General features: G+C 51.4%; 1 protein-coding gene across 1 annotated transcript; it reads left to right on the forward strand.

The window, feature by feature from the left end:
- The first annotated feature begins 5,507 nt into the window (after positions 1-5,507).
- NOTCH4 (notch receptor 4) lies at positions 5,508-27,506 on the forward strand. Its single transcript, XM_039219617.1, has 30 exons — positions 5,508-5,603; positions 6,410-6,491; positions 6,668-6,960; positions 8,479-8,826; positions 8,904-9,026; positions 9,145-9,381; positions 9,496-9,651; positions 9,933-10,127; positions 11,545-11,658; positions 12,875-12,988; positions 13,076-13,198; positions 13,949-14,108; positions 15,513-15,658; positions 15,939-16,091; positions 16,306-16,423; positions 16,632-16,719; positions 17,092-17,245; positions 18,051-18,235; positions 19,907-20,159; positions 20,392-20,504; positions 21,290-21,813; positions 22,371-22,751; positions 22,857-23,032; positions 23,578-23,797; positions 23,950-24,031; positions 24,126-24,264; positions 24,785-25,080; positions 25,309-25,456; positions 25,976-26,073; positions 26,280-27,506. The coding sequence occupies exons 1-30, from the start codon at positions 5,546-5,548 to the stop codon at positions 26,973-26,975; spliced, it is 5,973 nt and encodes a 1,990-aa protein (XP_039075548.1). The 5' UTR covers positions 5,508-5,545; the 3' UTR covers positions 26,976-27,506.
- The last annotated feature ends 97 nt before the right edge of the window (positions 27,507-27,603 follow it).

Below are 27,603 nucleotides of genomic sequence, written 5' to 3' on the forward strand. Positions count from 1 at the left end.
AAGAAAGAAAGAAAGAAAGAAAGAAAGAAAGAAAGAAAGAAAGAAAGAAAGAAAGAAAGAAAGAGAAAAGAAAAGGATTTTCTTTCTCCCTCTGAATTGTCTTGTCACCTTCGTTGAAAATCAGCTGGCCATAAGTCAATTCTATCACATTGAGCTTAATGTCTAAACTTATGCCCATACCACACTGCCTTGACTACCATAACTTTGTAGTAACTTCTGAAATTGGAAAATATAAATCTACCACTTCAGTCTTTTTCTTCAATATTGTTTTGGCTATTCTGAATCCTTCATATTTCCTATGAATTTTATGAAAGCTTTTGAGTTGAGGAAGCAAGCCATACAGGTAGCTGGGAGAAAAGAGCAGTCCAGGCAGAACAAGTACAAAGGTCCTAAGGTGTGAATGTGCCTGTTAACAGAACAGTGAGGAGGTCAACGTGGCGGTGGAGGGGAGGAGTAATAGGAGATGAGGTTGGAAGGGTAAACAAGGCAGGAGAGAAGAGGAGCCAATATGTAGGGCCTTGCCTGGCCTGTAAGAAATTAGGCTTTACTATGAGTGAATGCAGGAGTGATTGGAGAGTTTTGCGCACAGGAGCAACATGGTCTGACTCATATTTTAACAGATTCACTGTGACTAATTGCCAAGGGCGCAATCACAGCAGTAAAGAGGCAGGTTAGGAGATGCAAGAGATGATGGTGGTTTGGACTAGGGTATTAACCAGCGCGGATGAGAAGAGATGAGAAGTGATCAGATTCTGGAAAGATTGTGAATGTAGGCCAATAGAATTCAAGACAGATTGGGCATAGAGTATGAGAGAGAGGAGTCAGCAATGTCTTCAAGGATTTGGGCCTGAACAACTGAAAGAATAGGATGGCAAAGCCCACATCCACTGGGAGGGAGAGAAGGTTTGGACAGGAAGATCACATCAGTTCTGGACATGACCAGTCTGAGGTACTCATGAGACACTGGAGGTATACATTAAAAGTTTAAGAGTTTCTGATATAGAAACACAAATTTGGGAGTCATCAAAACAAAGATGGTCTTTATAGGTGATATTTAAATCTGGCAAAGAGGTGAGGCTGGATGGGATCACCTAGGGACAGATAAAAAATAGAAGAGGCCCGGAGACTGCACCAGGGACACCACAGTGGTACAAAGTTGAGGAGATGCGAAGTCACCAACAGGGAAGCAGAGAGAGCGGTCTGAGGGAACAAGAGAGGCTCCAAGTCTCCTGAACTACATATTCACAAGTAATCTCTCAGGGTGGGCCACTCTTGTGTATTTCTACATCTACCATGAGCTATTATCTTCTCTGTATTTGGTCACATTATAAAGGCCCAGCTCAGAGATGGATCCTCTTAAGGTCAAAAGTCTCCAGGACTAAAGTGTGAATGATCAACAAGCTTATTCTCCTCAGAGGATACACAATATAAGAAAAGTCGATTGAGTTAAACAAATGTCTATTTGATGAGATGTTGTAAGGAATGAGGTCATTTTATACCAGAAAGAACTTTGTGTCTATTGGGACAAAGAAACAAGCTCTTAAGAAAGCATCAATACTCCTTTGGACTATACGATCGTAGAAGCCAGGGAGACTATCTACAACCCAAGCACAGCTCATAACACCTGAACAGGTGCATGCTGTCTTCCTTAGGCAAGTAGAAGGCAAAAAGTGGACTGTGCACTTTCCTGACAATATCTTTTTTTTAATGTTTATTTATCTTTGAGACAGAGAGGGACAAGAGTGCAAGTGGAGAAGGAGTAGGGAGAGAGGGAGACACAGAACCCAAAGCAGGTTCCAGGCTCCAAGCTGTAAACACAGAGCCTGACTTGGGGCTTGAACTCACGAACCACAAGATCATGACCTGAGCCGATGTTGGATGCTTAACCGACTGAGCCACCCAGGTACCCCAACTTTTTTTAAATGTTTATTTATGTGTGTGGGGGGTGGGGGGTTGGAGGAGGGGCAGAGAGAGCAGGAGACAGAGAATCCTGAGCAGGCTCTGTGCGACCAGTACACAGCCTGACACAGGTCTTGGGCTCATGAACCATGAGATTATGATCTGAGCTGAAATCAAGATTTGGACACTTAACTGAGCCACCCAGACACCCGGAAACTGTCTTTAAACTCAGCTTCTTCCCTATCGAACCCCTGGTCCCCCTTCTACCCAACCACTCCCTTTCTGTCTCTGTTACCCTTTTCTTCTCTCAAGCTCCAGCCTAGTGCACCAGCCTCCTTTCCCACAAAAAAAAAAAAAAAAAAAAAATGTGAGGACAATAACACGGAAGAAGTTGAGAGATTCATGTTTTCCACTCAGGTCTTCATAGTTCCACAAGAAGCCTAACATCTCTTCTTACTTCCCTTTCCCTTCTCACAAACATCAAATCCCACCCCTGTCCACCAGTCAGGAAACCAGAAGGTAGCAAAAAGAGGCACTTTACACAGTGGGCTTCTTCTGCCTAGGACTTCATCCTTAGAGCTGCCACCAACTAAGAAAAATGATAGGAAAGTGACAATGACATAAACAGGACAATGGGACAGAAACACACACAGGAAACTCATGAAGAAGAAACAATAGCCACTAAATAGGTGAAAATAATGTTAGCTCTACAACAAGGCACCATTTCACCTGCCAAAGTGGTAAGTATTCTGATTCTAATCCACAGGGTGGGCGAGAGTAAGGGCTTGCAGACACCACCACCCAGGTGCAGTCCTCTGCTGCTTTCTGGGGAGTGACTCAGCAACACTTAAATACCAAAAGCTTTCAAAATAAGCTTATCCTTTGATTCTTTGACCCAGGGGTTTCACTTCTAGGAATTCAGCGGGTGGAATCACTTAGACAACCATGCAAATACGTATGTTCAAGAATCTTTACCGCAGTATGTCTTACTGTATTCTTTTAAAATAATTTTTTTAATTTTTATTTCTTTTTGAGAGGGAGAGAGAGAATGCGTGAGCAGGGGAGAAGCAGGCTCCAGGCTCTAAGCTGTCAGCACAGAGGCCGATGTGGGGCTCAAACTCACAAACCGCGAGATCATGACCCGAGCCAAAGTCAGACGCTTAACCGAGACACCCAGGCACCCCTGTCTTACTGTATTCTTAAGGACTGAGATCCAAGTAAATGCCCCCATAATGTAAAACTGATTTCAAGTAACTAGGGTTTATCAAGCCATGGGATACTTGCCAACCACTAAGAATGACTTTAGCCTGGGGCGCCTAAGTGGCTCAGTCTGTTGGGCGTTTGACTTCGACTCAGGTCATGATCTCACAGTGAGTTCGAGCCCTGTGTCAGGGTCTGTACTGATGGCTCAGAGTCTAGAGCCTGCTTCAGATTCTGTGTGTCCCTCTCTCTGTCCCTCCCGACTTGCGCTCTGTCTCTCTCTCTCTCAAAGATAAACATTAAAAAAAAAATGATGTTAGCCTGTGTGTTTTGGTGTGCTGCATTGAGGACACAGACTCACATTGGTGGTATTCCTGGCCCAAACTGAAGAAACATCAGACATACCTAAATATAGGAACAATCTACAAAATAGTTGACCTGTATTCTTCAAATATTCAAATTAAATATATATATTTAATATAATAAAAGGGAAAGTACATCTAAGGAATTGTACCCATATTAAAGGATACTGAAGGGGCCCCTGGGTGGCTCAGTCTGTTAAGTGTCCGACTTCGACTCAGGTCATGGTCTCACTGTTCATGGGTTTGAGCCCCGTGTTGGGCTCTGTGCTGACAGCCAGCTCAGAGCCTGGAGCCTGTTTCAGATTCTGTATCTTCCTCTCTCTCTGACCCTCCCCTGCTCACTCTGTCTCTCTCTCTCTCTGAGAAATAAAACATTTTAAAAAATAATAATAAAATAAAGGATACTGAAAAGACATGACAATTAAGTGCAAGGCATGATCCTGGACCAAGAAAACAAACTCAGTATGAAGGACATTATGTGGCAATTGGCAAATTTGGAATATGGATAGTATAGTAGTAGATAATACTACTGTATCAATTTAGGTTTCCTGATTTTGATAGTTATACTCTAGTTATATAAAACATGTTCTTGTTCTTAAGATATTCATACCCATGTTTTTAAAAGTAAAGGAATATTTTGTGTACAGCTTACTCTCAAGTGGTTCATAAATGACTGTGTATTAAGAGAAATAATGATAAAGCAGATATGGCCATGATGTCAGTTGGTGAATGTGAGTGAAGAGTATCCTGGAATTATATTCTTGCCCCTTTTCTCTAAGCTTTAAATTACTTACAAATAGGGGCGCCTGGGTGGCAGTTGGTTAAACGTCCAACTTCAACTCAGGTCATAATCTCATGGCTCATGGGATCAATCTCCACTTCCAGCTCTGTGCTGACAGCTCAGAGCCTGGAGCCTACTTCGGATTCTGTGCCTCCCTCTCCCTCTGCCCCTCCCCCACTTGTGCTCTGCCTCTCTCTGTCTCTCAAAAATAAATAAATAAATAAATTTTTAAGAAAAATAAATTATTTCCAAATAAAAAAGAATTTTTAAAAAGGAAGGTACTCCCGGCACACTGGGCTGCAGCCTTGGGCACCTCAGTGCTGGGGCTGTGTATGGCTGTTGATGACACCACCAGCCACCCCAGACTCTCAGCTGTCTTTGCTACTAGAGGAACTCAGTGTGCAGCTGACCCCAGAGCTGCCCTGGGTTGACTTAAAAAAGGTAGGATGAATCAGGGCAATGAATTCTCTTTTGCCATTTTATTTATTCCCATTTTGAATTCAGAAACTGGCATTCCTTGCATCTCAGGGATCTCTGTGGTAGAGGGAAGGAAGGGGGACCTACCTAAATACAGAGTTTGCTGTGGATAATCCAGACTGCCAATTCCAGTACAGACAATGTTCATTTATCATCGATAATGATTTTATACGTCCCCCAACAAAGGAAGGCCAAGATTTCCCCCAGAACCAGCCCAGTGTCTTGCACATGCCCCCAAAGGAGAAAACTAAGTCCCCAGCAAGGGCCAAGGTAAGGGCTAGGAGTGCCCTGTGTTCCCACTGCCAAGGTTAGTGGTTTCAACTTACGGAAAGCTACAGATTGTCCAAGAAGCATGGATACTAACCTGGAATAGAAGATGTCTCAGCACCTCACACCTCTGTTTCCAGGCCCTGACCCTCCCAGGGCAAGGGGCAGCCACCTTGCCATTATCATTTTTAGAAAGGGGAGACCACACAACAACAGAAGGGCTGGGACTGAACCCAGAGCCCCCCCCAGCCCAGTGTTCCCCTCCTATCATCTGCCCTCCAGCCACATCATCCCACTCCCCCTTCTCCCCAGGGGTTGTCAGGGACAGAAGGCCCCTCCCTCATCCCCCTCAATGCTGTTCCACTCCTCCCCCTCCCATCACTAGGGTGTCCAGGACATTGTGTGACTCAGGAAACAGCTCAGACGTGAGGCGTGCAGTAGGCAGAGAAGGAGGAAGGGGCCGCTGGAGCAGAGGAGGTGGCTCTTGCCTCGGTGAGGGCTCTGAGGGTACTTGCCTGAGGAGGCAGAGAGGATCTGGGTGTGGGGCGGGGGCTCTGGAATGCAGCCCCCTTCACTGCTGCTGCTGTTGCTGTGTCACTCAGTCGTCAAGACCAGAGGTGAGACATGGGGTAGAAGAGGTGAGGGAACTCATCTTCCTTAAGAGGGTGTTGGTGGGTTGGGGGCAGAGGGCCAAGCCCTGTGCTCTGAGGGGACACTGGATGGAGGAGAGTCTCACCTGCCCCCCACCCCTGCAAATGAAGGGAGAGAAGGCTCTGCCGCTGCAGCTGCACAAACCAAGGATCTGGGGCCTGTGCCAGGGGCGGAGACTGTCAGGGGAATGGGTGGGAGGGTGCTTGCCCCAGGGAGAACCCAGTTGGCCTTAGAGCAGGGGGGCAGCAGACTCTTGCAATCACATTTAGGAGGTAAAGAGGGAAAAGGACTGACCACCTGCTAGGGGAGGCGATGAGAAAAAAGCAGGAGATGGAAACACAGGAAGGTCAAGGGCTGACCAAGTCCCTTTCCCAGTCCAGCTGTCCCCACCCCCCGGATGGCTCAGTGCTGGGCCCTTCCGGGCGGAAATCCTTCAATGTCTCAGCCATTCACCTTCCAGGAGTCCCCTGGGCCCCCCCTCCTGAGCCCTGTTGTCAGCTTCCCAGGGATGGAGCTGGAGGCTGGACTTGGGAGGCTGGAGAATAAACAGGAAAGGGGGTGGGGATTAGGAGCTGAAAGTATCCAGAGGCCTTGGGGGTGGGGGGAGCAGGTGCTGGGGCAAGAGCACCATGTGAGTGGGGACGAGGGACAGAAGCCGGGGTGACGGAGAGCACTTGTGAGGCTGCTGCAGGCAGGGCCCTCTGGAGCACCCAGAGGAGAAACCTGGGGGCGCAACGGTCCCCATTCCCTTGCCATCCTCATCCATTCCTAGTGCTGCGGTGTGGGGACTTCTCAGAACCCTGTGCCAACGGAGGCACCTGCCTGAGCCTCTCTCAGGAACAAGGGAGCTGCCAGTGAGTGTGCCTCCTGGGAATGGGAGACCAGAAAGGGGGAGGGAGGGCAGGGAAGAGGAGGGACTGGGAGAGGAGGAAGGCAGGAGGCGAAGGCCAATGAAGGCAGAGGAGGGAGGTGGGAAAGAAGGCAAAGAGAACCCAGTGACTTGAGTTTTCCCCTTTCCTCCCCTGCCCAGGTGTGCCCCTGGCTTCCTGGGTGACACATGCCAGTTTCCTGACCCCTGCCGGGATGCCCAGCTCTGCCAGAATGGGGGCAGCTGCCAAGCCCTGCTTCCCACCCTCCCAGGCTCCCCCAGCCTTCCTTCTCCCTTGGCCCCCCGCTTCTCCTGCACCTGCCCCTCTGGCTTCACTGGCCAGAGGTGCCAGGCCCGACTCAAGGACCCCTGTTCTTCCTTCTGTTCCAAAATGGGCAGCTGCCATATCCAGGCCTCAGGCCGCCCACGATGTTCCTGTCTGCCTGGATGGACAGGTGAGCACTGCAGGATTGGGGAGGAGGGGACAGGCAGGAACATTGGGCTGGGAAGTGGGGTAGGAAAGATGGAACTGGACGCTGTAAAACAGCCGGCCCCTTTGAGGACAGAGGCTATGAGAATCAACGAGCCGTCTTGCTGACCATGTACCCGAGACTGACATTCACCAGCATGGCTGCACTGATGGTTAAAATGTTGAAGTGTTTCCAAACCCGTTAGTAAATGGCTACTGCCATAGCTCCCTCAGTGTACCAGCCTGGCCCCTTTCCTGGTCCCTAGACCAAGTAGCTAGAGGGTTAATGCCAAGCAGAAGGCAGGGAAAAGGAAACCTCCTGGATTCTGCATAATGGGCATCTGAATGGCCTCTATTCTGCGAAGTGGGAGCCCCTATCAGCACGTGGAAAGACTGTGGTGGTGGGAGGTGTAATGGGGGTGGAAGAGATCTGATCCAGAGAGAGGAATGGGTGTCAAGCCTAGGAAGAGGGGTGCAACCCTGGGGCACGGGTGTTGGAACCTCTGGTGGGCAGGATGTGCTAGCCTGAGGAAGTAGTCATGGGTACGGGACAGAGCTGAGAGCCCCTGGAGAGGAAGGCTCCTCTGATCTACAGGAGGAAGGACTGGACAGGGCAGTGAAGGCCACGTGGGGAGGAAAGTGATTTGTGAAGAGTGGACTAGAAGCAAGATTTCTCAAACGTGGCAAGCCACAGCAATCACCTGGAAAGCCTCGAACTTTTTCTGCCCACGTCCCAGAGAGGCTGCTTTAGTGAGTCTGGGGTGGGCCCAGGCATGGAGATATTTTGACTGCCTGGGTAATTCTGAGGATTTGGGGGTGAGATACCAGCCTCTTGTGGTATGACAAGAAGAAGGACTGTCAGTGGCAACTTGCCAGGCCTGGTGCTTCAGAGCAGGGTCCAGTGCCAGCTCTGCCACCGATGAGACCTGTGCCCTGGCATTATATAGTTAAGCTCTCCTCAGTTGCCAGCTGATGTACACAGTTCATAAAATTGTTCAGAGGAAAGGGAGTAAGGTTCAGGAGATGGTCACTTAGCTCAGGGCCAGCTGCCACACCACCACCATTTGCCACTGGTGGGAACAGATGGGAAGTTTGTCTCCTTACCATTATCCAGAACACTGTACCCACCTAAAGGTTAGGAAATCCAGACGAGAGAGGCCAGACATACCTGAGGACACACAGCGGTTGTGGCACAGCAGGGTGCTAAGTCTGCTGCCTGCAGAGGCCAGCTGCTTTTCACCTCCCCACCAAGGAAAGGTCACCCCGGGAAGGACAGTGTCTCAGATCTTCTTAGCAGGGCCAGCCTGAAATATTCCCACTAATAACTACAGGTCCTATTTTCCAGAATGGCAAAACTGAGGCAAGGCATGGTGAAGCAGGGCAAGAAGGGCATGGGAACAAAGGGAAGGAAACATGAAAAACAGACACAGAGATAATCCAAAATCAGAGCTGGGTTATCTCAGATGAGCTGGGATTGAATAGCACCTTCTGTCCTCTGCCACAGGTGAGCAGTGTCAGCTTCGGGACTTCTGCTCAGCCAATCCCTGCGTCAATGGAGGGGTGTGTCTGGCGACATACCCCCAGATCCAGTGCCGCTGCCCACCGGGCTTCGAGGGTCATGCCTGCGAACATGATATCAATGAGTGTTTCTTGGACCCGGGGCCCTGCCCCAAGGGCACTTCCTGCCATAATACCCTGGGATCTTTCTGGTGTCTCTGCCCCACTGGGTGGGAGGATCCACACTGTGAGCTCCAGCCAGGACCCTGCCCCACTACTGGCTGTCCCAATGGGGGCACCTGTCAGCCGGTTCCAGGGAGAGACTCCACCCTCCACCTCTGCCTCTGCCCCCAAGGTGCGTCCTCACATCTGCCGCTCCTATCTCTGGGCAGGGAGGTCCCCTTCCCTCTGCTAATCTTATGACCCTGTCAGGTTTCAGAGGTCCAAGCTGTGAGGTGAATCCAGATGACTGTGCTGGGCACCAGTGTCAGAACGGAGGCACTTGCCAGGATGGGCTGAGCACCTACACATGCCTCTGCCCAGACGCCTGGACAGGTGAGTCGTTTAAGCCAAGTCCATGGCACCTACGGCCCATATGATACACCTCTGGCGTCTCCTCCTCACAGGGCTCCCAATTCCAGCCTTTGTTCCCTTCCCATCCCATCCCCCACAGGCTGGGATTGCTCTGAAGATGTGGACGAATGTGAGGCTCAGGGTCCCCCTCGCTGCAAAAATGGGGGTACCTGCCAGAACTCAGCTGGCAGCTTCCACTGTGTGTGTGTGAGCGGCTGGGGAGGCGCAGGCTGTGAAGAGAACCTAGACGACTGTGTTGCTGCCACCTGTGCCCCAGGATCCACCTGCATTGACCGTGTGGGCTCCTTCTCCTGCCTTTGCCCACCTGGCCGCACAGGTGTGACAGAGGGCTTGGGGAGGTGGCCATGGAGATGGCACATGAGAGAAGCCCAAGGGGTACAGCTGGGAGCTTCAGGTGGCCCGAGAGCCTCACGCCCACCCTGCCCTCCAGGACTCCTGTGCCACATGGAGGACATGTGCCTGAGCCAGCCATGCCATGGGGAAGCCCAGTGCAGCACCAATCCCCTGACAGGCTCTACACTCTGCCTGTGTCAGCCTGGCTACTCAGGGCCCACCTGCCACCAGGACCTGGACGAGTGTCAGATGGGTAAGCACCCCCACGTCAGATCCTCTCTGAGCCCCAAACAGCCTCTGCAAATTGTTTTTCAAATTAAAAATATAGTCATCTCTTTTTTCCTAATTTTATCCAGATTTGGCAATTCTTCCCTACACAGTCTTCTCACCAATGCTTAACCCTCCAAGCCCCATTTAATCCTTGTCTGTGTTCAAGACACCAGCCCTTTCTCTGATTTGTTCATTCCGCCACAAACAGGCCCTCATGCCTTCCCTGGCAGTCCCTGTAGACTCCTGACTCTTCTCTCCTCCTAGCCCAGCAAGGCCCCAGTCCCTGTGAACACGGCGGCTCTTGCCTCAACACCCCTGGCTCCTTTGACTGCCTCTGTCCCCCTGGCTACACGGGCTCCCGCTGTGAGGCTGATCACAATGAGTGCCTGTCCCAGCCCTGCCATCTAGGCAGCACCTGTCTGGACCTGCTTGCCGCCTTCCACTGCCTCTGCCCACCAGGTACCATATGGATGGGGCCCTGAGCAGCGGACACAGAGGACTAATCCTGAACCCACTAGGCATGACCCCTCCAGAACATAAATAGCTCCAGGCCAGTTAGGGTCAGCCATCAAAGAATACTTCCTACTCCTCATCTCACCCCAGATGAAAACTCTGGGAAACCCAGGGCTCCTAGGAGAAGGGCACCACAGATGGTACTGAGGTTGTACACTGCTCAGCTCTGGAGGTTGAGGGGGAAGCATTCATTTCATAGTCATTGTAAAGTGCACAGCCTGGTCCACTGTACACAGAGGCCCATCAAGGAAGAGCAGAAGAGCAGCCTCTGCTCATGCCAACTCAGAATGTTCCTCCTAATCACAGAAACTCTCCCTGTAGAGATGGAGTAAACCCTTAAAACCCCAAAGGGCCTATATGCTTGAATTTGGTACAATAGGAGAAAAAAAAAAGTGCCACAAGACTGCACCTACCTCCAAGCTAGTTTTAAGGGAGAGAAGTCTCCCCAGGGGTATAGTGACAGAGCCAATATCAGGAAGCTGAATGAAACCAGAAAAATAATAGCTTACTTTATGCCAAGTACCACCTGAACATCTTATATGCATTTTTGTCATCTTGGCAATAACCCCCGAAGGTCAGTATTCTTACTGTGTCCGTTTTACAAATGAAGAAACAGGCACAGAGAGGTTAAGTGAGTTGTCCAGCGAGTAAGTAGCAGGGTCAGGATTCAAACCCAGTGCTTCAGTAGATTTAACCACTATACAAAATAGCCTTCCTAAGCTGAGCAGTATCCAAGGAAAAAAGCTGGGAAAACCATGCAAGGGACAAGGTCATAGATACCAAGGAACTTCAGAAGCAGACTTCTCAGGCAAGAAATGGGAGGCAGTCGAGGTCCAGAGGTTGAGCCAGCTTCAGTTCAGGGTGAGACTGTGGATACCAGGACAAGCCCAAAGATACAGAACAAATATGTGACCAAGAAGCTACCCAAATGCCCTTCAAATACTCCGTTGGGGATTCCTAGTCTCGCTGGCACAGAAGCCTGCTCAGGTAGAACAAGAGGCATGACTCACCTCCAAGCAGATGCCCATTTGTCTCATTTAACCTTGAGGACCTCCAGGCTTGTTAGCCCAGCCCAGTGAGCCTGCCCCCTGTGCACAAAGAATAGCCCCAAAAGGTACTTCCTTGCTGCCCCCACAGGTCCCAGCAGGTGCCCACTCCCTGAGCTGTCACATTGAAAGGGGTCAGAGCCACACACAGTACAGCAGCAGGACACAGGCTCATCTCCCCAACCTTCAGGCAGACAGCACCCTGGGAGGGGCTGCCTGATGAGGGTACATGCTGGTTCTAGAACCTCGTCCTGCTGGGCAGAAGGGGTGAGTCGCCCAGGCAGGGCTCAGTCCGCACCACATCTCCACGTCCTCAGGCTTAGAAGGGCAGCTCTGTGAGGTGGAGACGGATGAGTGTGCCTCTGCTCCTTGCCTGAACCAGGCTGACTGCCATGACCTGCTCAACGGCTTCCTGTGTGTCTGCCTGCCTGGTGAGTGCAGATTCCACTCCAGTCCTTCAGCCCAGGCCCCTGAACCACAGTGCAGGCCCGGCAATCACCCCAAACCTTTTTGAAGCTCAACTCACCCTGGCCTGGCCAAGGAGGCCCTCATTCTCCAACTCCTCTGCTCCCCAAACTCTCTTCTGTTCCCTCACCCAAATCGTCCTTGTGTACTCATCCACCTTCATCTCTGTCCTGCTGCATCACCCAAATCACCCTTTCTGGCCCTCCTCCAGAGTCCTCCGTATGCTCTTCCTGCTCGTGGGGATCCCAGGCTGGTCTTGACACCGCTCACCCTGGATGCAGGGAAAAGGCCCCAGGCCTTCCTTCTCCACCTTCATCTGATCCCTCTGTTCCCTGATATGATGATAACAGATGTTTCTTGAATATTTGCTCCAGGCCAGGCACTTGGCTGTGTACATTTCAGGCATTAATCCTTTCAATGACAACATAAGGTAGGTTCCATTATTCGCCTTTTACAGAAGAGGACCCTGGAGCCTAGAGACCGCAAATAACTTGCCCAAAGTCACACAACTGGCAGGTGCTGAGCACCATCCTCCTGTCACCTCCACCTATTCCAGGTGTCTTCTCTGGGAAGCCCCCCACGTTCACTTTTCCTGGTGAGGGGAGAGGCCAGGACTTGCATTTGTGCTTTTGATACATAGTATTTTCACTATTCACACAAACAGCCAATTATGCCTTGTTTATATGAAGAATGAAGTTACTAAGATATGCTGTTATGTTCTGAAACTCAAACCACTATTTGAGAAGCCTCCAAACTGGTGCCTTCATTATATAATGATATATGCAGATGACCCTCCAAACCAAGCCGTTTGAAACAAGATTCTCTTCATTGCAATTCATAGCAATGTTATTTCTGTCTGTGCAAATAGAAGGCTAAATACCAGTATTAACTCTAAGTTTCTTGTTTGAATCCAAGAAATCAGACCTGTACAGCTTAGTCACAAATATTTGTAACAAACTCCCTAATGAATCTAGAGAAAGTCATAAAAGAGGAGGAGGAGGAGGAGGAGGAAGTGGAAGAGGAAGAGGAAGAGGAGAAGAAGAAGAAGAGAAGAGAAGAGAAGAGAAGAGAAGAGAAGAGAAGAGAAGAGAAGAGAAGAGAAGAGAGAAAAGAAAAGAGAAAAGAAAAGAAAAGAAAAGGTAACATTTGCCATCTCTCCCCACTTACTCCCTGCCCGACCAGGATTCACTGGCTCCCGGTGTGAGGAGGACATCAATGAGTGTGGAAGCTCTCCTTGTGCCAACGGTGGGCAGTGCCAGGACCAGCCTGGATCCTTCTTTTGCGAGTGTCTCCCAGGTACACCAGGGCTCAAACACTGGAAGGAAGAGTGGGGGCAAACGGCAGACTCCCATGCAGGTCCCTGACCCTCCTGCTGTGCCACAGGCTTTGAAGGCCCTCGCTGTCAGGCTGAGGTGGATGAGTGTCTGAGTGGCCCGTGCCCCACTGGAGCAAGCTGCCTGGATCTCCCTGGAGCCTTCTTTTGCCTCTGCCCCTCTGGCTTCACAGGTTAGCAGGGGAGGTGTTAGAAAGGATTGGCAAGATAGTTGAGACCATTTGGGGTAGAGCAGAGGTCATTGCTGGGTATTCAAGCGTTAGGATGTGAAAAGGAAAATGGGAATGGAACCTCTTCAAGTTATTCAATGCAAAACCTGCACAACCTAAGGCTGACAGCAGGTGTTATTTGTAGGGCCCACACTGGGCCCAACATGAATGGTGTGATTAGGGCTCAGAAACAGGATGGGATTCAACAGGAAGCCACTCAATTTGCTTATTTAGAATGTATTAAGTGCCTACTATGCCGGACACAAACACAAGTTGAGTAAGAGACCTGCTATCCTCAAGTGGCTTTAAATCTAGTAGAGAGACCAAAGAGTTTTTTGTTGGTTATGGCCCAGAGGTGCTCTGAGAGAGGACTGCACAGGATTCTACAAGAGTACAAAGGACGAACCAACCAGTCTAGAGATGAGAAGGCTTCATGGAGGAGGTAATGGCTGAGCTGAGTCTGGAAGAATGAGTAGGAATTTGTCAAGATAGAATGAATGCATGTTTTAGCTGCAGGTATCTGCATGGGCGAAATGATGCCATGCAGGATGCTGCGTGTCATTCTGAGGAGGTTAGATAGTATCCTAAGGCAACAGGGAGCCACTTTCGTGGACAGGTTCATAGGGAGTGAGCAAGTCATACGTAAAAAGTGACTTTGGCCCCATCGAGGACATGGAGGGACTGTTTTCTCTCTGACCCATCTCCCCACCCCAGGTCATCTCTGTGAGGTTCCCCTGTGTGCCCCCAACCTGTGCCAGCCCAAGCAAAACTGCCAGAGTCAGGAGGACCAGGCCCACTGCCTCTGCCCTGATGGAAGCCGTGGCTGTGCCCCCACTGAGGACAATTGCACCTGCCACCATGGTCACTGCCAGAGGTAACCTTCCACTGTCCTCTGGGTCCTCCTCAGCTAGGGCAGGAGTAGACAACCAGTGAGGGGTGAGTCTGCAGGAAATGGCCAATAGGGAAGAGGAAAGAGATGGAGAAGTTCTGAGACCAAAGCCAAGGTGAGGGATCCACTAGTGAGTGTTATCCCGTGAGGGGAGAGTTCATAAATAATGGGAGAAACAGGGGGCTAGGGGGTCAGAGCAGGATGAAAAATATTAAATCCCAAGGCCAATTAATCATACATTAGAGAGATGCCTTGGTGGCTCAGTCAGTTGAGCGTCCGACTTCAGCTCAGGTCATGACCTCACAGTTCGTGAGTTCAAGCCCCATGTCAGGCTCTGTGCTGACAGCTCAGAACCTGGAGCCTTCTTCAGATTCTGTGTCTCCTTCTCTCTCTGCCCTTTTCCTGCTCTCATTCTGTCTCTGTCTCTCAAAATTAAAAATACATTAAAATTTTGAAAAAAATCGGGGCGCCTGGGTGGCTTAGTCGGTTAAGCGTCCGACTTTCGCTTGGGTCATGATCTCACGGTTCGTGGGTTCGAGCCCCGCGTCGGGCACTGTGCTGACAGCCAGCTCAGAGCCTGGAGCCTGTTTCAGAGTCTGTGATTCCCTCTCTCTCTGACCCTCCCCTGCTCATGCTGTCTCTATCTCTCTCCTAGAAATAAATAAAACATTTAAAATAAATAAATAAATAAAATAAAATTTTGAAAAAAATCATACATTAGACAAATATCGAGCATCTACTATGTATGGATACTTTTCCAGGCTCTGGAGGAATGGCACAGACAAAAGAGACAAAGTGTCTGTTCTTGTGAAGCTTTCATTCTAATGAGGAAAGACAGACAATAAACAAATTCTAGAAGAAATGTATATACATATTCATATGTATAGTTGGAGAAAACAAACAAAGGGCAGGTATGGAAGGGGGACAATGCTGAGAGCAAAGCCACTGAAGAAGGGGACCGAAGTCTCAGGGCCAAAAAAAGAAGAGGTCGAGGATCTGGGTGGCTCAGTTGGTTGAACGTCTGACTCTTGACCTCAGCTCAGGTTGTGATCTCAGGGTGGTGAGTTCAGGCCCTGTGTTGGGCTCCAGGATAGATTGGACTCCGGACTGGGTGTGAAGCCTACTTAAGAAAAAAAAGAAGGGGTGCCTGGATGGCTCAGTCGGTTAACCATCTGACTTCGGCTCAAGTTGTGATCTCGTGGCTGACAGCTCAGAGCCTGGAGCCTGCTTCAAATTCTGTGTCTTTATCTCTCTCTCTCTCTCAAAAATAAACATTAAAAAGAAAAAAAAGGAAGGCATAGGGGTCTAACCGATGATGAGGGGTGGAGAGGGGAGAAAAAAAAATCACCAGAAGAAGAAAAACACTCTCCTTTTTCTCATTATGACCAGATCCTCATGTGTGTGTGATGTGGGCTGGACAGGATCAGAATGTGAAGCAGAGCTTGGGGGCTGCATCTCTATGCCCTGTGCACATGGGGGGACCTGCCACCCCCAGCCCTCTGGCTACAACTGTACCTGCTCCACAGGCTACACAGGTGAGGCCCTTCCCAAACCACAGACATTCTGGGCTGGCCACCTCTAATCAAAAGAAAGACCAGTAGAGGCATGTATCTCAGAACTCTGGGTCTTGGTCACCAGCAAGGAGAACTGGGCATGTGCTGCAGGGAACACAGGTGATTGCAGGAGGTGGTAAGAAAAGAAAAGAGGTTGGATGGAAGAGAATAGGGATGGGGATGAGGAAAAGGAAAGGGAGGTAAGTGGAGGAAGATGGAGAGAAGAGGATCCCCTTTCTCAGACCCCACTCATTTCCCTCAGGGCCCACCTGCAGTGAGGAGCTAACAGCTTGTCACTCAGGGCCCTGTCTCAATGGTGGCTCCTGTAGCCCCAGCCCTGGGAGCTATTCCTGCACCTGCCCTCTGAGCTACACTGGGCCCCGCTGCCAGACAAGCATTGACCACTGTGCCTCTGGTGAGTACCTACCACATCCTTGGGCTGGGCCACAGGAGGATGGAGGAACTGGTCAGGGTGTGTTTGTGCCATATGATAAAAATTAATTGGCCACCATGAGCTGTGGTTTTGATGGGGCAGCAGGGAGTGCGTGTATGTCCTGGGCAGGGTGTGACTAAGGTCACAGGCCAGGTATGGGTAAGGAACCCAACCCCTCACAGCCTCCTCTCTCCAGCCCCGTGCCTCAATGGGGGTACCTGTGTGAACAGGCCTGGCACCTCCTCCTGCCTCTGTGCTGCGGGCTTCCAGGGCCCACGCTGTGAGGGAAGGACCCGTCCTAGCTGTGCGGACAAGTGAGCAAGACCCCCTAGAGGAAGGGAGGGAGCCCCTCAGCCTTCCCACCCATCCTCTCCATTTCCCCTGAGGCTCCCAGCTGCCTCGAATTCCACATCCCACATCCTTTCACTATGACTTCCTTTCTGGTTTCCTATTTCATCACCACATCACACACTCTCTCTCCTTTGACTTCCTCCCACTGTGCCTTGTCTCTGTCCTGTCCAGCCCCTGTAGGAACAGGGCAACCTGCCAAGATGGCCCTCAGGGTCCTCACTGCCTCTGCCCCCCTGGCTACACGGGAGACAGCTGCCAGGTGAGAGGTGCTGAGCCAAGTGTGCTGAGGAGGGCGGCGGCTGAAGGGCTCTTGTGGGAGGGTCTCAGGGACTAGAAGAGTAGGGAGTTTGGGAAGGTACCCACACGAAAGGGGGTATGGAATCTGGGAGTTGAGATCTAGTTTGAAGTTTGCATGGAGTAGAAGTAATGAAAGGATTTCTGATCCCAGGAACTGTTCTGGGATGTGGACATCAAAGAAAGCCAGGGTGGGGGAGGGAGGCTATCACCTGGCCTCAGACCATTCAGGAGAGAGTTTGAGAAAGGTAAGGATTTTGAGGAGCTGGCAGAAGACCATCTCTGGGCCTGAAAATATGACACTCTGTCCTGCCCCATGCTCCCTCCTAAACCTCAGATTCTGATGGACATATGTGCCCAGAAGCCCTGTCCACACAACTCCCACTGCCTCCAGACTGGGCCCTCCTTCCAGTGCCTATGCCTCCAGGGATGGACCGGGCCTCTCTGCAACTTTCCACTGTCCTCCTGCCAGAAGGCTGCTTTGAGCCAAGGTACTAACCCAAGGACCAACTGGGGAACAGATGAAGAGAGAAAGGGCATCCCCCTCTACCTGATCCCTAAGGGCATCCTCACACAACATTTGGCCAAAACAACTAACAGTCAAAGTAACACAGACCAACCACTACTGCTGATTCTACAGTTCAACCCTCCTATCACCATGCTCAACACAACACAAACAACACTAACCAACCCAGTCAACAAGATGCCAGGTTATCACAACCACTGGGACATAACTTGATTGAAGCAACTCAACTCTGTCACTATCATCATAACTCAGCTAGAATAGATCACACTTAACCCACCTTCACTCAACTCAACTGCTGCTTCCCAATCATGCTAATGTTATGCCAACCCCCTTGTGAAAGAATATCCCCGCCCCCCATTCAATTGAGGTGTAATATGAGCAAAACTCAGGAAAGAGACTTCTGTGGGGTTAGGGGATGGGAATCACAGTGAGAGAACATCACAGGATGCAGATTCAGGGAACAGACTTAGGCACCTAAAGTTTCCACTGAGTTCTTTTTTCCTTGAGACTTGTTTTAAGCCAAGAAGACAGTTGGTTATAATGCTCTAATAAGTTTAACAAGAGGTATCTCTCTCCATTTAGCAGAACAGGCAGGAGGGGGATCTTGATGTTTTAACCTCATCAGCACCAGAACTTACTGGCTCCTCAGGCTCCAAGTGGCCTTCACCCACCCCAGCAATGTTAGTGATCCCCAAGAGCCTCTCTGCTGTGTCTGGGGCCCCTGAGAACCTAACTTAGCTTTATCTATCCCTGTTTGCCTTTCTCCTCAGGCACAGAAGTTTCTTCCCTGTGCCAGAATGGAGGTCTCTGCATCGACAGTGGCCCCTCCTATTTCTGCCACTGCCCCCCCGGATTCCAAGGCAGTATATGTCAGGACAGAGTGGACCCATGTGAGTCCAGGCCCTGCCAACATGGGGCCACATGTGTGACCCAGCCCAGTGGGTACCTCTGCCAGGTAAGTAGGTCTAGAGGAGAGCAGTGGGAGACAAGTGTGGGAGGATGTGGGAAAAGTAGTTGGGGGGGAGAGGTGCAGTGATGTATTCATTTCCCTTTCCTTTACCCATACATCTAACCCACCACCAAGTCATGCCATGTTGCTTTCTAAATCTTTTCTCACTGCCTCAGTCCAGGCCTTTGCTGCATTCCACCCAGACACCTGGAGCAGCCTCCTAACTATTGTCCCTACCTCCCCACTTGTTCACCTATAAGCTCAGCCTTTACTCCACTACCAGGATGCTCTGTTGAAGCTCTATTAAGCTGACCTGTCACTCCCCTGCTTAAAACCCTTCAGTGGCTGCCTACCTCTTTGATAGTGAAGTCCAAGGCCAGTGTGACCCAGCCTTGCCTGTTTCTCAGGTCTCATGTCCCCACATCCTTGCCTTCCTACTCTCTGCTCCAGCTACTGCTGGCTTCCCAACACACTCCTTATACTGGCTCTTCAGTGTCCTTCCCCACCTCCTTCCACTGGACAGTGCCCAAGAGATGCCTTCCTCAGGGAAATGTCCCTAACTCCTCTCCAGACTGTGTTTGGGCCTCTCCCTGGTGGTTCAGATCATGGAGCAGAAGAGGCAAAGCTGGGATTCAAGTCCAAGGAGCCTGACACCTATAGTCAGAACACTGACTTTGGATAAAAGGCATGATGCAGATCCCCTAACTATCCTCTTTTAACTTTTTATTATGACCATTTTCAGACATACACAAAAGCAGTGTACTAATTAGTAGTGAACACCCCTTCACCCATTACTCAGCTTTCTTCCCCTTTCCTGAGACTCCTTCCCTCAGATGTCTCCAAAACACCCTCTCACCTGCTTCTCCCAGACCTCCAGCCACTCCTCACCCTCTCTGTAATTCCCTTTTTCTCCACCTTTCTGAAGCCTGGTATTGCATTCTTACATGCTCTCCTTCCTCTTGCAAGAACTCAGCATGATGATACGGACCTCATTAGTGAGTCTTCTCCCACTAGCAGAAAGATAAGAAACAATCAGAAAATGGCAATTGGTACTGGTTATGAAGTCACAGACTTGCAGTGAATCCCAGCTCTGCCACCTACTAGCAGTGTGACTTGTGCAAGTCACTCAGTCTTTCCAGGAAACATTTGCCTTTTCTGTAAACTGAGAATCAAATGAGATCATTCACATACAAGTTTGTTGGGAGGGTTTTATAAGGTTATGTACAGAAATCATGCAATAAATGCTAGCTGTCTCTCTCCTCTGGCTTGACTGAGAACTTCATGGAAGTGGGGATGAGTTTCTTCATATTCCTGGTGCCTAAAACAGTGCCTGGCACGAAGCAGGCATTCAATAACTGCTTATAATTAATAAAACATGACAGAGCCTGGTGGGGGTGCGATTGGGGGAGGGAGGTCTTACCAAAAACAGCTATGTTTAATGGCACTGGATCATAAGATGGTTTGGGACTGCTGGAGTGGTTAAGCTACACACTATTGAACAAGTGTATATCATGGAGTTGAGATAGAAGGGTTAAGCTACGCAGGACAGTGATGGATGATGAGTTGAGTGATACTTTGAACTGGAAGGTAGGGAGAGGGGTTATCTTGGGCTGGCTCCCCTGTACTGTTGAAATGGGCTGCATTATTGGTTCTCTGTCTGACCCTCTTTGCTGGCAGTGTGCCCCAGGCTACAATGGACAGAACTGCTCAAAGGAATCCAATGCTTGTCAATCCCAGCCCTGTCACAACCATGGGACCTGCACCCCCAAACCTGGAGGCTTCTTCTGCACCTGCCCTCCAGGTTTTGTGGGGCTGCGCTGTGAGGGGGACGTAGATGAGTGTCTGGACCAGCCCTGTCATGCCCCAGGCACTGCAGCCTGCCACTCTCTGGTCAATGCCTTCTACTGCCAGTGTCTGCCTGGATACACAGGTGAGGACTGGGAGGGTACGTGTAGGCATCTCTGTGGCACAGCTGAGCTGACAATCCCCCAATCCCCACACACAAGGCAGCCAGGTTATCATGTCCATCCCCTTGCCTCCCCACCCCAGAGAATATGCCCCAGGATCCCTCTGCCTGTATTACTGGGTCAATTCCCAGTAATAAGCTAGGACGGAGGCAGTGACTGAAGCAGTGTATGACATCTAATCCCACCCTACCACAGGCCAGTGGTGTGAAGTGGAGACAGACCTGTGCCAGAGCCAGCCCTGCTCCAACGGAGGGTCTTGTGAGACTACAGCAGGACCGGCCCTGGGTTTCACCTGCCACTGCCTCCAGGTGAGTGACCATAAAGTAGTCTTCCCTGTTTCCTCCAACACTGGTGCAAGGTGAGAATGCCTGAGTGGGATCCTAGAGGGGAGCCCGGGGAGCACTGGAGCGGGAATTATTGATGAGAGGTAGCCCATGTTTATGTCTCAGAAGCAGTTCAGGAGGGCAGGCAGGATCAAGTGTTAGCATGAATGGAATTTTCAGAAATCATTGGCACTGCCTAAGGTAAGGCCCCAGAGTCAAGCTGGGTGACCTTGGATAAGTTCTTTTACGTGTGTGTGTGTGTGTGTGTGTGTGTTTATGGACCTCAGATGCACGAAACTGGGTTAATCATAAGCCTTGGTTTGTGATACATTATCATCATTGGTTTGTGCATGGCCTTCTTTGTATTATTCTTACAACAACCTAACCTAAGAATTATAATAGTAACGATGACTCACATGTACTTATGTCTACCTCTATCCTCTTCCCCTTCCAGAGAGAGTATATTACCCTATGTCCAAGTATTAAGATAATATTCGTTTAATACTCTATTAAGTGTTTAGTCTTCTAGGTTGTTGCACACAGCTGTGGTTCATCCATTTTCACTGTGTAATATGTCATAATGTGAAAAAACCACGGACCATGGTTTCCACATCTATAAAATGCCTTGATATAAACTTGATGTTCTCTGAGACCCCTTCCAGATATGCAACTCTAGGACCTTCTGAGTTATCTTAACCCAAGAGTTTGTTTGTGGGGGAGTGGGAAGATTAATACAAGGCCCTTCCCCAACATCTCTCTCCTCTCCACAGGGTTTTGAGGGCCCCACCTGCAGCCACAGAGCCCCCTCCTGTGGCCTCCACCACTGCCACCATGGTGGCCTGTGTCTGCCCTCCCCCAAGCCTGGCTTCCCACCTCGCTGTGCCTGCCTCAATGGCTACGGGGGCCCTGACTGCCTGACCCCACCTGCTCTTCGCGGCTGTGGCCCTCCTTCTCCATGCCTATACAATGGCAGTTGCTCAGAGATCCCTGGGCTGGGGGCCCCAGGCTTCCGATGCTCCTGCCCGCCCAACTCTCCAGGGCCCCGGTGTCAGAGGCCAGGAGCAAAGGGATGTGAGGGCAGAGGTGGAGATGGGGCCTGTGATGTTGGCTGCAGCGGCCCTGGAGGAAATTGGGATGGGGGAGACTGCTCCCTGGGGGTCCCAGACCCCTGGAAGGGCTGCCCTTCCCACTCCCAGTGTTGGCTTCTCTTCCGGGATGGGCAATGCCACCCACAGTGTGACTCTGCAGAATGTTTGTTTGATGGCTACGACTGTGAGACTCCTCCAGCCTGCACGTGAGCCTGAAACCCTGACTTGGGGTTGGGGGTGGGAAGGCCTCTGAGTTACAATGTGATCACAGCCTCAGCTCCATGGAGTTTCCACCCTTAATAATCACTGCCAAGTAGGGGTGGAAGACACTAGGCTCCAGCCCAGGGGAATAGCGCAGCATCAATATTTAATACGGAGACCAGGCAGGATGGCACTGCTTCCGTCTGGGCTCTTATCTAAGAGTTGCCAGAGCTCTGGCCTCAAGCCTCTGTCTCTAAGACCTGTTGCCATGGAGTATCTTCCCTAGCAACCAGCACCCCTGAGGGGAAAGCTCTTTGGACTCTCCTTCAGGGAGACAGAAAAGCTTGGGAGGGTAGGGAGAGGGGACAGTCTTAGGAAACAAGGGTGTCATGGACATCTGGACTACCTACCATCCAGGGCCTGATTAAGCCCATTGCTCTGGAGCTCTCCCCACTTAGCAACCTGTGCCCTAGAGGCAATGGACTATCAGGCATCTCCCTGGAATGAAGAAGGGGATCCAGTTTCTTTGGGGATTCTGAGTCCCCCTCTCCTCACCCCACAGCCCAGCCTATGACCAGTACTGCCATGATCACTTCCACAACAAGCACTGCGAGAAAGGCTGCAACACTGCAGAATGTGGCTGGGATGGGGGTGACTGCAGGCCCAAAGATGGAGATTCAGAATGGGGGCCCTCCCTGGCCTTACTGGTGGTGCTGAGCCCCCCAGCCCTGGACCAGCAGCTGCTTGCCCTGGCCCGGGTGCTATCCCTGACTCTGAGAGTGGGGCTCTGGGTAAGGAAGGACAGTGATGGCAAGGACATGGTGTACCCCTATCCTGGAGCCCAGGCTGAAGAGGAACTAGGAACCCTGGATCCCTCTCATCAGGAGAGAGCAGCCCCTCAAACACAGCCTGTAGGCAAGGACACAGACTCTCTCAGCACTGGGTAAGAAGGCTGGGCAGAAGGGTGGCACAGACACTAGTTTTTTAATGGGTGAAGGGAACGGAACCAGCGACCAACACAGGCGACTCTAAGGCACCTCCCCCACAGGTTTGTGGTAGTGATGGGTGTGGATTTGTCCCGCTGTGGCCCTGACCACCCTGCATCCCGCTGTCCCTGGGACCTTGGGCTCCTGCTCCGCTTCCTTGCTGCCATGGCTGCAGTGGGGGCCCTGGAGCACCTACTTCCAGGACCCCTGCTGGCTGCCCATCCTCGTGCTGGCACCGGTAGGTGACCCCCCTGTCATTTCTCCTGATTTTGCTCCCAGAGCCACTTTCATGCCAGTAACCAGCAATGGAGGCCAAATGATACAAGACTGCGGGAACCCCAAATGTTCTGTGTGGAGACTTACCCTCATGAATCTCTCATTCTCTAATTAGATCTCTTCATGACCCATTTGCTCTTCAATCTCCTTCCTTATTTCCCTAAGTACTTTAATCCTAACTTTTATCATAGACCTCCCACAAACCTTGGGTTCTGGTCTGTCCTCTCTACTAAATCCAATCATCCCTCTGTCAAACAGCTCATGGTACATGAAAGAATTATACTGGCATAGCACTTACTATGTGCCAGGCCTTGCTCTCAGGGCTTTACAATATTAACGCATGTAGTCCTCCCAACAACGCCATGAGGCAGGTACTATTATTGTTCCCACTTTACAGATGAGGAAACTGAGACAAAAAGAAGTTACTGCAACTTGCCCAAAGGTCTCACAGTAATACGCAGACTCACCAGAAATAGTCTCTTTTTGTGACTGTCTCTCTCCCACCAGCACCACACACCAACCAGCTTCCCTGGCCTGTGCTGTGCTCACCAGTGGCTGGGGTGCTCCTCCTGGCCCTTGGGGCTCTTCTTGTCCTTCAGCTCATCCGGCGGCGGCGCCGAGAGCATGGGGCCCTCTGGCTGCCCCCTGGGTTCATTCGAAGGCCTCAAACTCAGCCAGCTCCCCGCAGACGCCGGCCTCCCCTGGGCGAAGATAGCATCGGTCTCAAGTAAGAGTGAGGATGAACCTGGACTCCGGGAGAGACTCTTTCCTGTCGAGATTTATCATCGAAGTTGATGACAGAGGAAGGGGAGGGGGGAAGGAAGGCTGCTAGAAATACTGGGGACCCTGAAGGTCCTCTACTCACACACCCCCTTCCAGGGCACTGAAGCCAGAGGCAGAAGTTGATGAGGATGGAGTTGTGATGTGCTCAGGCACCAAGGAAGGCGAAGAGGTGGGCCAGGTGAAAGCACTGGGACAGAAATGGTCCTGAGGTGATGATGGAGTTAAAGCGACAAGTCAACTTTCCTTCACTGATCCTTGTTCTGATCCCCAAGGCTGAGGAAATGGCCTCACCCTCCAAATGCCAGCTCTGTCCTCTGAGTGGTGACTGTCAGGAGCTCCCCCAGGCAGCCATGCTGACTCCTCCCCAGGAATCTGAGATGGATGTCCCTGACGTGGATACCCGTGGACCTGGTATGTAAGACAACCCAGATCAAGAAAAGGAAAATTCCTTTTGACTCTTTTAGAATCAGAAAGCCTTTGGATATTCGAACTAAAAAAACTAAGGGTAGAGTTAGTACCTTACAATTGTGGTTCTCAAAGTGTGGTCCCGAGACAGAAGAATCAGTTTCACCAGGGAAATTGTTAGAAATACAAATTCTCAGGCTCCACTCCAGAGCTAGTGACTCAGAAATTCAAGATATTGGGGAATCTGTGTTTTAACCAGCCCTCCAGGGAAGTCTGATCCAGACTCAAGTTTGAGAACCACTGCCCTAGAATGTTAAAGAATCAATGCCTCCTGGCTCCTCTTACAGATGAGGAAACTGAAGCACAGAGAAAAGTAGAAAAGTCATTTGACTAAAGTCACATAAAATCAAGAGCTAGAGCTGGGCTTCCTGCCACTGACGCTATGATTCTCCCTGAGCCTCCATGTTCTTCCCAGTTAGTCCTTTTGATTGACTTGTCTCCCATCGCTCATGTCTCTCATCCACAGATGGAGTGACAGCCCTGATGTCAGCAGTTTGCTGTGGGAGAGTGGAGTCCAGGACCTTCCAGGGGTCATGGTTGGGAAGCCCGGAGCCCTGGGAACCTCTGTTGGGTGGAGGGGCCTGTCCCCAGGCTCACACTGTGGGTACTGGGGAGACCCCCCTACACCTGGCTGCCCGATTCTCCCGGCCAACTGCTGCCCGCCGCCTCCTTGAGGCTGGAGCCAACCCCAATCAGCCAGACCGAGCAGGACGCACCCCTCTTCACACCGCTGTGGCTGCCGATGCTCGGGAGGTTTGTCAGGTCAGCGCACACTCGGATCGCTAAAGGGACGGGGGGGGCAAACTCATAAGTAAACCTGGGCAAAACCATCCCCCAGGGTTTGGCAGAGAGGAAGGTGATGTGATTGGGGCTCTGAAAGGAAAAACAACAGATGACTGAATATGGATTTGCAGGTGGTTAAGAGTGTGAGGGACCTGAGCTAGCAGTCCAGGACACACCAAGGGTCACTGCCCCTCTTTGGCTCCCCAGCTCCTGCTCCGCAGCAGACAGACTGCAGTGGACGCACGGACAGAGGACGGGACCACAGCCTTGATGCTAGCCGCCAGGCTGGCGGTGGAGGACCTGGTTGAAGAACTGATTGCAGCCCAAGCAGATGTGGGAGCCAGAGATAAATGGGGTATGAATCCGGAGAGGTTGGTGTTGTGCTATGGAGAAGTTGCACAGGTGGGGTGTGAGATAAGAGGCAAAAAAAGGAAGCAGCTGAAGGACCAACTGGAGGCTGGGGGATTCCATCCCACCTAGCTGTCAGGGTGGTAAAATCTGTGGTGCGGTGTCAGTATAAAACGCTGAGACTTCCCCTTTCATCATGAACATCATCACGCACATTGCCCTAGTCCATTGGAAAACAGGCTGGAGAAGAAGTGTCTGTGAGAAAGGGGAAGGGGTCTCGTGGGGGGAGGTCTCCCGGTCCCACCGAACGCAGAACAATGCCCCATTGTCCCTCCCGCGCGCCTGTGACGTTACTAGAAGCAAGGCTTCCTGCCGACCGGCGGTCACCCAGGCAACGCTTCCGCCTTTGAGGTAACCCAGCCAGCCCGAGTTAAGGCTTTCCCCCTAAATCAGAATCCGTGGGAAACAGGAACCCAGGAGTCTGGTCCACAGCCTCTGGGTAACAACCTCCCACGTCGTCCCCTAGGAAAAACCGCGCTGCACTGGGCCGCCGCCGTGAACAACGCCCGGGCCGCCCGCTCCCTTCTCCAGGCCGGAGCTGATAAAGACGCCCAGGACAGCAGGGTTAGACCGGGAGCGGGCTCCGTACAAAAAAAAAAAAAAAAGAAGAAGAAGAAGAAAGAGAGAGCACGGGAGAAGCAGAAAGCGCGGGAACACCGCAGAATCTGAATGGGGAGGGGCTAGTGGTCAAGTGAGTGGAGTCCGGAAGGGCCAGCCCTGTGGGCGTGGCCCTCCCTGATCTCGCCCTCTGGCTGTTTCTTCCGGCACAGGAGCAGACGCCGCTGTTCCTGGCGGCTCGAGAAGGGGCGGTGGAGGTAGCCCAACTGCTGCTGGGACTAGGAGCGGCCCGAGGACTGCGGGACCACGCCGGGCTAGCGCCCGGGGACATCGCTCGCCAGCGCAACCATTGGGATCTGCTGACGCTGTTGGAGGGGGCGGAGTCACTGGCTCCCGGCCGCGGGGCGAGCGCCTTCCCGCGCTCGCGTACCGCGTCGGGAAGCTTGCCCCCGCGTCGGGGCGGGGCTCTGTCGCGCAGCCGGACGCTGTCAGCCGGGGCTGGTCCGCGTGGGGGCGGAGCATGTTTGCAAACCCAGACTTTGTCCGAAGAGTGGGCCGCGCGTGGGGGCGGAGCCTATTCGCATTGCCAGAGCCTATCGAAAGGAGGAGCAGGAGGCGGCCCGTCCCCCGGAGGCCGTAGGTTTTCTTCAGGCATGCGCGGGCCTCGGCCCAACCCTGCTACAGTGCAAGGAAGATCCGGGGTCGCTTCCGGGGCCGGGGGTGGGGCCTCGGCCGACGACTGGCCCTGCGATTGGGTGACCCTGAGAGCCTGCGGCCCCACCTCCAACACTCCAATCCCGCCTCCTTGCCTTACACCGTCCCCGGAGCGAGGATCCCCTCAAGTCGCCTGGGATCCTCCAACCCACCGAGTAATACCTTTGAACGCGGGAGGCAAGGGTCAAAAATAGAACGCTACATGACAGGGATTCTAAACGTGAGCACCTATTCTAGAACAGCCTAGAAAGACTCCAGATTTTAAGATCCTGGAGCCCCAAAAGTGAGGAGTCATGAATATTGTGTCCCTCCCAAAGTGACTGTATGCCCTCTCCTTGCCTTACACGTGGAGAAGCTGCAGCCCTGAATGAAGAGGGCCCAGCCCTTCTCCCAGAAAGTAAGAGTGAGGAGCTACAGAAGGCTGGAGTGGAACCAATAACTACAAACAAAGGATGTAAGACATTCTTGTATATGGTATCCAAAGGAAGCCTCTGTTACCCACAAATGGCTGATAAATATTTACCGAGTATCTACTATGTGCCAGGCACTGTGTAGGTGCTGAAGTGGTGGGTCAAGGGTCACGCCAGCTTATGACTCCTTGCACTTTAACCATTTCCCTCCTCAACCATCCATCCCAGGGATGAAGCGCCATTCTTCTCATCACCACTCTCTATTTAAGAACCTCAAATCTGTCACCCCATAATAAAGCTTAGTTGAAGTGTTAACCATTTTTTTGGAAGAGTTGAGTGGAATGGGAAAAAATATGGAAATGACTGCATAGAGTTTTCCGAATTTTGTGCCCTAAGATCAAAGTCATCCCTT

The sequence above is a fragment of the Hyaena hyaena genome, unplaced genomic scaffold (genome assembly GCF_003009895.1).
Source record: "Hyaena hyaena isolate Hyena2069 unplaced genomic scaffold, ASM300989v1 scaffold_830, whole genome shotgun sequence".
In the NCBI taxonomy this organism is placed as follows: Eukaryota; Metazoa; Chordata; class Mammalia; order Carnivora; family Hyaenidae; genus Hyaena; species Hyaena hyaena.

Coding starts and splice junctions, on each gene's coding strand:
- NOTCH4 (XM_039219617.1), top strand. CDS start 5,546: ATGCAGCCCCCTTCACTGCTGCTGCTGTTGCTGTGTCACTCAGTCGTC. Junction 6,961..8,478: donor CTGTCTGCCTGGATGGACAG/GTGAGCACTGCA, acceptor CCTCTGCCACAG/GTGAGCAGTGTCAGCTTCGG. Junction 12,989..13,075: donor CTTTTGCGAGTGTCTCCCAG/GTACACCAGGGC, acceptor GCTGTGCCACAG/GCTTTGAAGGCCCTCGCTGT.